This window comes from Chelonoidis abingdonii, chromosome 3 (assembly GCF_003597395.2).
Source record: "Chelonoidis abingdonii isolate Lonesome George chromosome 3, CheloAbing_2.0, whole genome shotgun sequence".
NCBI classification, from domain to species: Eukaryota; Metazoa; Chordata; order Testudines; family Testudinidae; genus Chelonoidis; species Chelonoidis abingdonii.
The window spans coordinates 206,185,151-206,198,658 of record NC_133771.1 but is presented as its reverse complement, the minus strand read 5'-3'; the positions used below and the strand labels follow the sequence as shown (position 1 = coordinate 206,198,658).

The 13,508-nt window shown below is 44.4% G+C and overlaps 1 protein-coding gene across 1 annotated transcript in view; it reads left to right on the top strand.

The window, feature by feature from the left end:
* ISM1 (isthmin 1) overlaps positions 1 to 13,127 on the top strand; it is a 50,012-nt gene extending 36,885 nt beyond the window's left edge. Inside the window, exons 3-6 of the mRNA XM_032789838.2 lie at positions 1,996 to 2,263; positions 5,272 to 5,415; positions 10,668 to 10,757; positions 12,483 to 13,127. Of these exons, the coding sequence (XP_032645729.1) occupies positions 1,996 to 2,263; positions 5,272 to 5,415; positions 10,668 to 10,757; positions 12,483 to 13,000 (1,020 nt within the window). The 3' untranslated portion in view covers positions 13,001 to 13,127. The remainder of the gene's footprint in view (positions 1 to 1,995; positions 2,264 to 5,271; positions 5,416 to 10,667; positions 10,758 to 12,482) is intronic.
* Positions 13,128 to 13,508: the final 381 nt, after the last annotated feature.

The following is a 13,508-nucleotide window of genomic DNA, read 5'->3' as shown; positions in this document are numbered from 1 at the left end:
TCATTTTGTTTCCACCATTAAAATGACAAAATGTAGGACAAAACTGTCCAGCATATTTTTGTTTATCTCCTTCCCAGAGACTTATTTTGTTACAAGAACTGCAAACTTGTATTGCTTCTTTCTATACAATCCCAGTGGAACTTCCTAATAGCCTCCCAGTCATTTCATCTCAAATTATCTGACAGTAGTCAGAGGGGTGGCAGTGTGAAAATGTAATGGCTTGTTTCTCCAAAAAGGAAATGTGTGCATTGTTTTGTAAGTGCACAACTGCATTCTGCACCTCTGAGCTCCAGCAGATCTTCAGCTGGAGCCATTCCACTTCCGGTGTAATGTCCCTCGGCAACTCCCAGGTAGCAGGACGGACATAGAAAATAAATGAGGTTTTATTTGAGAGAGAGAGAGAGAGGTAGAGGGGTGTGTGTGTGTGTGGGTGTGTGTGTTTCGGTAAACCATGATTTTATTAAAACCAATTTTATGAAACTGTGAACTCTTAATCCAATTGCCTTCATGTCCCCAGCGTAACAGGCTATTGTGCTTTGTCTGGTTTATAGAAACCCAATTTTAAGAAAGTTCTGTCCAAAAGACATTTGTAACATGTAGATGTATCTATACAATTTATATACCCCCACACATTTTATGCATTAGATATATGACAGAACCACCTCTACACTCTGGCTCCTTTGGCCAACCCAAAAGTCCAGTTTACTCAGCAAGTTGAACTGGGTTTACTGTAATGCTGCATTGCATTAATGGAGCAGCACAAAGCAGCCAGGGCATACCAATGACTCTGAACCATAATTTGTTTGTCTATGGTCATACCTTATTTCCATGACACAGGGACCCTAGATTCGTGATTGTTAGTACCAGTGTCTCTCTAAATACGTATCTATGTGCGCACCCAACATTTATTTAAGAGTTTCATAATTAATTCATTAATTTTTATGCATTGAAAAGCAGCAAAGGGGTGTGTTATAATGACTATACAGTATTATACTGATTTATTTATATGCATGAATGTATGTGTGGTTTAAGGATTTAAGCAGGGAATCTTGAATCTGGGCTGTTCTATTCCTGGTTGATTAGGGGCCTGTCCTACTTTAGACAAGTGATTTAAATGTACCTCTTCTTACCCCTCTGGAAAGTGAGTATAATCAAATCTATTTCAGAGGGCTATTGTGACAATTGCCAAAAAAAAGCTTGAAGCTTCTCTAATGAATAGTAATATAAAATGTATATTTTGTTGAAAAAATGTTGACAGTCTTTTATGATTAAAATTCCCACAGTAACCTTGGATATAAAAGGTATCTCAGGGTAAAAGAAGAATATAAAGAATCTGTGGCCACCTACACTATGGTTTCACATGCTAGTGCCAGCCCTAAATATTATAGTGTTGCAACTGTGCTACAGAAAAATCTACGAGGGTGCAAATGGTCTTACCAGCCAGTGACCAGGCCAACACTTGAGTGGATATTTAGCAAGCAAAGAGAATGCAACTGATTCTGTACTGCCTTGCACCTGGTGTAGTTATTTGCACCTATGCAAAGCCAACAACAAAGGCTACCGTTCTGATCTAGCACATTTCACATTCGCTTCATATTCAGGCCCAATGAATTTAAAATTAGTGTTTTTTCTTTTTCCTCTTCACAAACTTTTATCGACTTTTCCCCTGAAGACAGAAAGCTTCACTATAAAGGTTTAAGATGCAGGTTTGGTTCTTGTTTTGGTCAGGATTTTGGGGGGAGGGGCGGGGGGCTTTTTGCTCCAAGATTTGACTCAGCAGAGGTGGCAGAAGGAATCACTGAGTTTCTGGGCTCACTAATCCACATATGGTTTATAACAGGCTAGCCCTAAAGGATTACAAGCCCTCTTTGCTAGATAACATCAGTCCCTTATCTCTGCTGTATAGAAGATTCCCCACTGATGCATGGACACTCTGAGGAGATCTAGTTTTGGATTTTGCATGCTGACTGACCTGGCATAACGTGAATTCTCTAGGTTACCATAGAAGTGGTTGATGGCCCTGATACTGAACCAGAGAAGGATCTGCACAAAGAGAGCAGCAAGCCTAGCTGGCCAGTCCCATCCCCTGACTGGAGGAACTGGTGGCAGCCATCATCCACCTTGACTCGCATGAGTAGCGGTGACCAGGACTACAAGCATGACAGCACCACCGAAGATAGCAACTTCCTAAACCCTCTTGGTGGGTGGGATAGGCATGCACCCAACCACCGGACTTTTGAATCCAAGGAGCAGCCAGAATATGGTGAGTTTGCATTCCAGACCTCTTATGGGCACCTTGGGATTGTAAAACTAGTTTGGGGGAAATGAGAATGAAGAGACATCGCTGAAAGTAGGCCAAGCAAAATAACATTTTTCCAACATGTGGCTTTTGTTCATTGGCTTTTAAATACAAATCTGTGCAGATGCACAAACTAGGCTGTGATAGCCACATTCCACTTGTAAGTCTATAATCTTGAAAATTATACCAGTTATCCTACAAGACGTTCTTTTTTTTCATGAGTATACTTTTTTTAAACAAAGGAAACGAGGTCTCATTTATTCTTAGTGTAAGGATAAGTACAAATTTAGAACCATGTGTGCAGTGATTTGGAATCTAAAATGTAACTGGTGGATAAATGAGTGGGAACTACAATGTGGTCATGTTTGGTTGAGATGTAAGTAAGGCAAGCTATGTTGTGTAGGGAGTGACATAGATAGCAGGAACATTTTGTGTGTGTAATTCTGTTCCAGATGTATCATGGGGAAAACAATTGTTTTCAGTTTGTTTTATGAAACAATTGCTGAAAACAGAAAGGATAAATTATTTCCTTACTATCACGTTGGTCTATAGCTGCACATTTCGGGATGACTGCTGGGAGGTGATTTAATATGCACACTGTGGCAGTTGGAAGTGGCTCAGAGCCTCTAAGGATGAAGCTGTAAATCAATATATACTTAAGTAGGGCCCTACCAAATTCACAGCCATGAAGAACATGTCACAGATCATGAAATATGGTCTTTCTTTTGTGTGCTTTTACCCTATACTATACAGATTTCATAGGGGAAATGAGCCTTTCTCAAATTGGGGGTCCTGACCCAAAAGGGAGTTGTGCGGTGGTGGGGAGGACGGACACAAGGTTATTTTAGGGGGGTTGCAGTATTGCCACTTACTTCTGTGCTGCCTTCAGAGCTGGGCAGCCAGAGAGGAGTGGCTGTTGGCCGGGTGCCCAGCTCTGAAGGCAGCGCCCCGCCAGCAGCAATGCAGAAGTAAGGGTGTTGATACCATACCATGCCACCCGTACTTCTGCGCTGCTGCCTTCAGAGCTGGGCGGCCGGAGGGCTATCTGAGGGTCCCAGCTCTGCAGGCAGCAGTGCAGAAGTAAAGATGGCAATTCCATACCATGCCATCCTTACTTCTATGCTGCTGTTGGCAGCGGTTCTGCCTTCAGAGCTGGGCTCTCGGCCAGCAGCCACCGCTCCCAGCTGCCCAGCTATGAAGGCAGTGCCCAGCCAGCAGCAGCACAGAAATAAGGGTGGCAATACCATATCGTGCCATCATCATTACTCTCAGCCAGAAGATGCCACGCTCCAGCTGCCCAGGTCTGAAGGCAGCACTGCCACTAACAGCAGCAGCACAGAAGTAAGGGAACTATACCACAGGCTCCCCCCCCCCCCCCCCCCCCCCCCGCCCACACACACACACACAATAACCTTGCGAATCCCCACACACAACTCCTTTTTGGGTCAGGACCTCTACAATTACAACACAATGAAATTTCATATTTAAATAGCTGAAATCATGAATTTTATGATTTTTAAAATCCTATGACTGTGAAATTGACTAAAATGGACCATGAATTTAGTACGGCTCTATACTTAAGATTTTAGGTAGAGTAGCATTTCAAAGCAGTGGTTTTATTCCCTGTCATTCATGTTGCATCATCTACACACACACAAGCTGTAGCGTACTGTTTCAGCCCTAGTTTCCCTTGTTTTGATTAGGTTTGAGTCTAGAGCCTTAACTAAGAGAGAGCTTTTTTGCTGAATTTTATATTTAAGTATGTGCATAAGTATTAAATATCGTGGGCCAGAATTTTAAAGTCCTTTCTTCTTGTACCTGTATTTGTGGACAAATTTCAGTACTACAAAAAGATGTACAGTGCTTTGCCACACCTAAGGACATCAGTGTTAAAAGAAGATTTCTATTCCCAATGCAGAGTCTCTAGGCTAAAACACCCATCTTTAACAGGGTTTATTATCCATGTTTTCTGTCCACACAGACAGTAAAACAAATCATGTTATAAAATAGACACCTCTAACCCTGTAGAAAACTATGCACTAGCCCAGTCCTTTACATAGTGAGAGACGAGAGCTTGGTTGGTCTTCTCGCAAAGGTGTAACCCTGGAGTGGCATGTTTGATATCGGGAGTGAAGGCACATTAGGCAGTACACTCTATGCTCTGGGCTTCCCAGATTAGTTCATGGAATGTTTCACTTAATTTGGACCCAGTCACGTTCGTATTATTTGCACTGTGGTAGTGCCTAGAAGCTGCAGTCATTACAGAACAAAATGCTGACCCAAAGAGCTTTTAATGGTGCAGGATCAGGCCCTCAGTGACAACATTTAGTCATTTAGTCAGTGCTATAAAATGTTTATTCCCATGGGTTTGAAAAGAACATGTAATTCACTGCCTCAAAGTGACTTCTATAACATGTTAGCTCTCTTGCTCTGATGTGTGGGGAGATTAAAGAATGAAACTGAAATATTTCCACATACAATCAACTACCCAGACAAAATCCAACATGCATTCTGTCCTAAAATCCAATTAAGTTTTGAATATCTTTGTGTGCTATAGATATCTTTTGGAGGGGTTTATTTGAGGAGTGGGGAGGTTAAAGTAAATGTTTTTATTACATATCTGGTTGGTTTGTGATCAGAAAGCATATTCCTACTGATGGAAAAATAGTTTAAGTAGATATTTTGTTAGTTCATGACCCAGCTTTACAGCTGAAGATTCTCGGCTGCTAAAAGGTCAAAAGAGAAAGGAAATATTTTTTCAAATAATGTTGCATGCACATCCCTGAGGAGAGGCAAGTGTGAAAACCATTTAAACAGCAGGTTTAAGCCTGGCACTCAGCCCAGGTTTCAGGTAGAGACATCTGGATTCCATTCTTGCTATGCCTACTTAATAAAAACCACCATCTATACAGTAGTTTTTGGTAGTAGGGTTTTTGTTTTTCATTTCCTTCCTCATCTTTGTTCCTGTATAGATTATATTGATGGAGAGGGAGACTGGAGCCCATGGTCCATTTGTAGCGTAACCTGCGGGAATGGCAATCAGAAGCGAACCAGGTCCTGTGGCTATGCCTGCACAGCCACGGAGTCGAGGACATGTGATAGGCCAAACTGCCCAGGTATGGTTAACAAATCTTGGTTGTTTTTAAAGAAAGAACCTGAATTATTGTTAGAAAGATCATTGGGGACAGAGCACTGGGTTTGGAGGGCTTCACCATACATGGTTAAAGGCCAGCATCATATTTGGGCCATGGCTGGGTAACAGTGCTATTAAAAAGTGCTGTTCCTGAAGGTCACTTATTTCATATGTGAACTACCCTAAAATGTAAAAGGCAGACATGGTATTTTAATGTTAATGTACCATGTCTGTCTTTTACGTTTTAGGGTAGTTCTATTTTTTATTTTTAAATTAACAAAGCATTTGTTATTAAATCCAATGTTGTCCCCTATAAGGGTTAAACTTGCTACAGAAAGTTTCAGTCAAAAGGCAAACTTCTTTTGTTGCTGCAGTTACTTCTTGCCTACCCGAACATTCCATATGTCACAGGACTGAAGCGTTTTCCCAAAGAAATGTGCACTCTTTTCACCTAGAATGCACTTGGTTTTTTTATTTTAAAACTGCCTCATTACTATTATTTGAAAATAAGAACATATATTGCAATACATTTAATGTGTATATACTTGCCATAATGTTAGGAATAATGGCTCCATATTAGCTGTTAATATGCCCTTTAAAATATCATGCCAACTGTCTGCAAAGTGGCTTTAGAGAAGTGGTTCTCAAACTAAGGCCGCTGCTTGTTCAGGGAAAGCCCCTGGCGGGATGGGACAGTTTGTTTACCTACCACATCTGCAGGTTTGACCGATCGTGGCTCCCACTGGCCGCGGTTTGCTGCTCCAGGCCAATGGGGGCTGCAGGAATCAGTGCGGGCCAAGAGATGTGCTGGCCGCCCTTCCTGTAGTCCTATTGGCCTGGAGCAGCAAACCGCGGCCAGTGGGAGCCGCGATCGGTCAAACCTGCAGATACGGTGGGTAAACAAACCAGCCTGGCCCTAGTTTGAGAACGACTGCTTTAGAGGAGATCTGAAACATGGTCTTATACACTAGATGTTCTACTCCTGGGGGAATTCTGTGCCACTGCGCATGTGCAGAATTCATGTCCCTCACAGATTTCTTTGCTTCCCTGCAGAAAAATGACTTTCTGACAGGAAAGCAAAGGGAAGGTGCAAGAGCAGTCATGCACAACTCCCTAGCTGCGCAAGTACGTTGTTTTAGGCACCCAGAGCAGCCGGTGGAGACAGTCAGTGGCTCCTACCCTGAGCTGGGATCAGCTGCTAGTCCTGGCTGGGCTGGAGGCAGGAGAGCATGGGATTTTCTCTTCCCCTGTAAGGAGTGGCTGGGGCTGTGTCAGACCCACCCCTAGGAACCTCCCCCAGCTGCAGAAAGCTCAGCATCCTCTCCTGCTTCCTGCCCCCATCACTCCTTAACTGCGGGGGGGAGGGGTCACTGTACAGGGAGCTGCTCCCCCATCCGCCCAACTCCTGTGCATCTGGACCCTCCCATTCCCAGATATCTCCTCCAAGCCTCACCCTGTACTCCCAGAACCCCCGAGTCCTCCATATCCAAGCCTCACCCCATTGAAGCTCAGCCCCTGCATCTGGAGCCCCTTGAACCCAGACCCCACTGCCTCCAGATCCCTCCCTCACGCAGACCACCCCCCATTGAGCTCCCTGTACTCAACTCCCCACCCTGATGAGCCCCACCTCCCTGCACCAACCTGAGCCCCCACATCCAGACACCCATGCCACTGGCCCCCAACAAGCTGCACCCAGACCCCCACCCCACCAAGCCCCACTCCCGCAGCACCCATACCCCCTACTGAGACCCCCACACCCAGACCCCTCTTCTGAACCCCAACCATTTTCACCTGGAAGCCCCTGCAGAATCCCATTGCCCCTGCACCTGGAACTCCACCGAATGAGCCTCTGTGCATCCCGATCCCCCCACACTGAGCTGCCTGCACCCAGATTGTCCCACACAGAATCCTCTCACCCTCACACCTGGATCCCCCCACACTGAGCCCCTCCACACTTGGATCCTGCCTGCCCCACACCTAGTGCACCTGGCAGGGCCCCAGGGTGTTTCTGGGGCAGGCCCAGTCCTTGTGCTGTGTCAGGGTCGGGTGCAGCCTCACCACTGAGTCCGCCCTCTGGGAGTGGGAGATCTCCCACCTTTGTGCAGCCAGTGGCCTGTGCTCCCCAGTGCCATGCTGCAGCCTCTGCGTTTGTTAATTGACAAATAAAACTTGCCAAATTTTAAAATATTGTGTGCAGAATTTTTAATTTTTTGGATACCAAATTTTTAGGCGCAGATAGCCCTCAGGAGTAATGTTCTAAAGAGCTGTTGGAGTTTGAGTCAAGGGATTTTTTGGGTTTTTTTAATAGACATTAAACCACAAAGCTCCTGTCTCTTAATACAAACCAGCAAGTCTAGAATTAAGGCTAAAATGCCATTCATCCATCTCTCTTTCTCTCTCTCTCTGTCCATTTTGCCTACAAACTGGAAAATTCTCAAAACCAGCAGGCTTGGCTCTTCAATGCTTGTGTACCACAGGGCAGATTAAGGATGTGGTTTTAGCTTGAGCCACGTGTTGAGAGACTCCTCTGCTTATTCATATTAATCCACATTTGCACAACCCATACAATGATGCAGCACTGAGGGTGATGCACTGGAGCTGTATAATTACACCACGGAGAGCAGTATGGTGCACCCCCATTACAGTACATAGGCGCCGACTCTGGGGGTGCTTTGGGACTGGAGCACCCATGGGGAAAAAATGGTGGGTGCTAAGCACCCACTGGCAGTCCCACTACCAGAACCTCCCCCTCCCCCCAGTGCCTCCTGCCTGCTGGCAGGCCCACCGATCAGTGCCTCTCGTTCCCTCCTAGGGCCTGCCACAGATCAGCTCTTTCGCCGCAGCAGGAGGCACTGGAGGGTGTGGGGGGAGAAGAAAGGGCACAGCGTGCTCGGGGGAGGGGGTGGAACTGGGTGGGAAAAGCTGGGGGCAGAGCAGGGGTGAGAAGAAGCAGGGTGGCGGTGGGGCCTTGGGGGAAGGGGTGGAGTTGGGGGCAGGGCCTGGGCAGAGCCAGGGGAAGCACCCCCCAACAGATTGCATTTCACCAACATTTAGCCATGTTTGGCTTCACAATTTGGATGGTAAAGGAAGTGAAAGACCTGAAATAGCTATAAAATCCTAAGTATGAGATCCAATGTTGCACTGGCATTGCTAGAGATTTTTAAAGTCACTCGACAAGCAGTGTTTGGCAGTTACTCTCTCACATGCACACCCATCCATCTCAGGATGTTAGTTGCTATTTGCTAACTGCTGCAGGAAATACACTGATTATCTCACACACACACAAGTAATCTGCTTGTTGCAACACTTTCCCCCATTCCCTCAAACCTGAACAACAATAGGTTAAATCCAGAAGAGGTCACCATCTCCCAGGTATAGTCTCAGGTATTTGTTACCATCTAGCATCAAACCATGGCAGACTTGAAAGAATGTATTATGTCACATTACAGACACCTGAGCTCAGCGAGGAAAATGTAATACGCTCTTCGAGTTTCTGCTGGTATTTTTAAAATGACCAGAGCAACGCTCAGTTTCTACTGTTTATACTGTCAGCAGAACCTCTGCAGTGAATTATTACCTTGGAAGGATTCTGGGGTATCTATTATTCTGCATCTACAGCTGCAGTTAAGGCAAAGCCCTTACAATAAATTATTGTAAAAAAAGCCTGAGGCTGTTTTGAAGCTCTGCAAGGCCCTGGTTTGTATTACTGTCCACCAGTAACAAGACCATGATGAAGTTTGCTGGAAAGGGGATGGAAGGCTACATTAACCACACAGTTTTTGCATACTGAGAGTTTTCAGGGCTTACTTTTGAAATATATGATGCAATGGGATAAAAAATTACTTGCTTAAATGCTTCTTTGAAGGGCTTTCATTTGAAGAGAATAGTAGTTAGCTAAATAAAATAGCAGCAAAAGGGTGTTCGTTTGAGCATAACACAATTAGTCCAGTAATGACCATGTTTTCACACCTTTTTTGTTATTCTGTGGTTCTCTGTGCTAATGACAAATGCTTCACTGGACCTTGCCAGGCACCCAAAGTTTCTAAGATTTTTGGACCATTATCTACATATTTGTCTCTTTCCTCCCAGCTCCTTTCACTCCTCTAGCTGCGGAAGAAAATGTAACTGAAGAGCAAAGCACACAATACATTTTCAGCTTGTTAGGGCAGGCGCTATTGCATTCACTCACTGTAAAACATTTGGTACCCTGCCAACACGTAAACATGAACACATTAGCAAGTCTCCATGAGTTTAAAAGGTGGAGCTGAGGTGGTCTCTAACCAGTCCTGGAGTCTGAAACAGCAGTGCTGGAATGCAGGATCATGGGAGGCCCTGGAAGGGAGCAGAGGGTTGCTGAGAGGTTACTGGGGGAGCTGGGAGAAAGATAGAGGTAGCTGAAGGAGGCCTGGGCAAGCAGGGAGTGACTCTCTATAGACCCAGTCCTGGCCCTGCCTCCTCCTACCTGTGCCAGGTTCCTCCCTCCACTATCCATGTGGTCCTGCTTCCAGACTCATGCTCCACCCTGGGCTCCTGGCAATTCTGTCCCCTGACGCTCCCCTGGCTGGTCCCCCACTCAGGCCTAGCATCAGCACCTGCTGGCTCAGAAGACTCTTTGAAGCTGGGGAGAGAAGAGCCACTTGACCTGGGACCATCGCTGTTCCAGCTCCAAAAGAAAGAAAGTGCCAGATCAGCATTTTGAAGCATTTCAAAGCAACTGGCGCACAGTCTCCAATGGGTTTCATATTCCACGTTGTGCTTTACAGCTTTCACTAAGAAATTTCTCAACAAGTTGAGATGTCATCAACCATCCCTAACACATGCTAGGAAAAAGATATCTGGATACATAAACTTGGCCACCTAATCAAACAGATGGATTTTCATTGGTACTGAGCACCTGCAGCTTCTATTGGAATTCCTGGGAGTTACTGTGCAGCTTTGAAAAATCAGGCCACTTAGTTACATACCTAAATAGAAATTTAGGTGCCCTAACTAGATCTAGGCACTGAAGTTTGGAACCTTTGGCCTGGCTATCTAAAGGACTGCCTAGCAAGTATACCTGTCATCTACAGGGACTCCACAAGGTCAGCCTGTTTCCTATCATTATATTGTTAATGTTTTCCTCCAGCACTAAATTCAACAGAGGCAATGCAATCAGAACTTCGGTGGTTTGTTTTTGTTTTTCATTGTTGTTTACTGTTAAGGAAACACATCTATTAGTTTGTGTTTTGTCTTTAGGGATTGAAGACACCTTCAGGACAGCTGCCACAGAAGTGAGTTTACTTGCAGGAAGCGAAGAGTTCAATGCCACTAAGCTATTCGAAGTTGGTAAGCAACTGGCAGTCTAGTATCTCTTACTGTAAAGAGACGAGCTCTGTTTAGGATTGTTTTTTAAACTAACATTATAAGATCTGGGCTCATATACCTCTGTCTTTAACCCAAATGAGTCATATTCCAAATGGCTGTTGATTCCCTTATTGTTAAGGAACAGAACTAGACCTCGGAATATCTTGTTTCTATCCCTAGCTCTGTCACAGGATTCTTTTTGAATAACTTTCCACAAATTACCAAGTCAGTGTCTGGGCCTCAGTTTCTCCGGTTTTAAAACAGCGATGCTTCATCCTTACCTTACAGCAGTGCTATAAGGCTCAATTTTAACAATTTGCAAGCACTTCAGTATCCTCAGTTGAAAGGTGCCATAGCGGCACTTTATTCATGATCATTTTTGTAAGAGTTACAGCTGTTGCTGATGTGAGATGGATAATTTTATGAGCAATAATAGCATTTGTAGCTATGGATGGCAAGATAGGGTCAACCAAATCAATCCTCAGGCTATGAGCTGATTGCTGTATATAACTTTCTTCCATTCATGTACAACAGTGCACATAATGGGCTACATGCACTGTGAGGGTTTATCCCCTACCATCGAAGCATCAGGGATTGGTCACATATGGAGATAGGATACTAGACAGGTTGAATCAACAGTGTTATCCGGCATGCCAAATCCTAGCGTATGCTTGTAAGCAAACTATAGTACTTGTTTCCAACCGGGCATATGACTTAAATGTATGGCAAACTGACTGTGAAATCGTTGAGTCAATATGTTTGCAGTATAGCTTCAGGCCCAAACTTTGCTCACCTTACTCATGTGATGAGCCCTATTGAGTGCTGATGACATAAGTAATGTGGAATGAAGCCCTACGTGTGGGACCAGACCCATCGGTTGAGATGATTTAGCCCCCCAAAAACCCAAATGTTCTACTCTGGCCACCCCTCCATCCCACACCAAAATTCATAGGTCTAGTGCCATTTGACCATCCTAATTTACAGGCATTGTCTGATGGTACATCATGTAATTGACTGCTGTAGGTCCCTCTCTATCTTTGAACTGCAGCTGCTCGAAAGATCCTTTTGGAGAGGTAGAGGATGTGGCAAGGGGAAAATAAATGAAGCCCTAACCAAAGTATTTTTCATGAATACAAGGCTCTGTTTATCTTGGAGTCTTTAGTTTCATTACAACGCAGTTGAGCCTCACGTACCATTTCAGAACCCCAAGGAAGGCTATGTGATCTTGGGTTTGGAGCTGAGGGTCAAGAGCTAGGGCTGCCAGCTTCTAATCACAATTCTGATTCATTGTTTAATCTAGGGCAAGTCACTTAACCTCTCTGTGCTTCAAGTTCACTCACTTGCAAAACTGAGGTATGATGTCTATTGTACTTCACTGGGCTGGTGCCAGGTTTAATTGAAGTTTGTAAGGCACTTTGAAAGCCTAGTAAGTGCCAAGGATCCATGTAGCTATGGCAATGTAATTCACAGTAGGATGGCCTTTTCTCGTCATATTTTGCTTTCTTGATTCTCCAATAACAAGATAAGTCACCACACTGCAAGCAGGCATGCTTTGTAGCCCTTACTTGGTTACACAGAACTTTCTGCAAGACGGTTACATTTCTCTCATTGGTTATCTTCATTGTGTTATCGCTGTAGCTATATCATATTTAATTTACATGCTGTGTAATGTACCTTAAAGCATTTTCATCTCCCCTCCTCTCACAGATACTGATAGTTGCGAAAGGTGGATGAGCTGCAAAAGTGAGTTCTTGAAGAAATACATGCACAAAGTGGTTAATGACCTACCCAGCTGCCCTTGCTCCTACCCCACAGAAGTCGCCTACAGCACTGCTGAGATCTATGATCGGATTAAACGGAAAAACTTTCGCTGGAAAGATGCAAGTGGGCCAAAGGAAAAATTGGAGATCTACAAGCCGACAGCCCGATATTGTACCCGCTCTATGCTTTCCTTGGAGAGCACAACTCTAGCTGCGCAACACTGTTGCTATGATGACAATATGCAGCTGATTACAAGGGGGAAAGGGGCGGGTACGCCAAACTTGATCAGCGTAGAATTCTCCGCAGAGCTCCACTACAAAGTCGACATTTTGCCTTGGATTATATGCAAAGGCGACTGGAGCCGATACAATGAAGCACGGCCCCCTAACAATGGTCAGAAATGTATAGAAAACCCTTCAGATGGAGACTATTACAAACAGTTTCAGGAAGCAAGGGAATACTGAAGGGATTGTCCTCCTCAGACAGGAAAATGGGGATCGTTTCCATAAAACTGCATTTGCTGCATTATCTATTTGAAATAGGGTTGGTCAGTATCTTTCGTATGAGTGTATATATTTGTATATAATGTGTGTGTGTAATTTATATATGCATATTTCACACACTCACACTTCTCTGCATACAAACATACACACAAACTTTAATGGGAGAAGCTTATATAGCAATACAATGCATTTTATTTCAAAAGAAAGAAAACCCCCAGGAAAAAATTGTGTGAATAAATTCTTGCTGAATAAAGGGCTTGATATCGATTTTTACATCAGTGTAAAGCTCTGATCCTGCTCCCATTAAAGTCAATAACAAAGCTCCTAATGATTTTAAATGATGCACGATTGGTCCCTCCCTAATGGCAGGGTAAAGCTAGGGGAAAGTGAAATGCGAATCAGGCTCAAAGGCCCTGATTCAGCAAAGCACTTAAGCACATGCTTAGATCTATCCCTGTACAGCAAACCA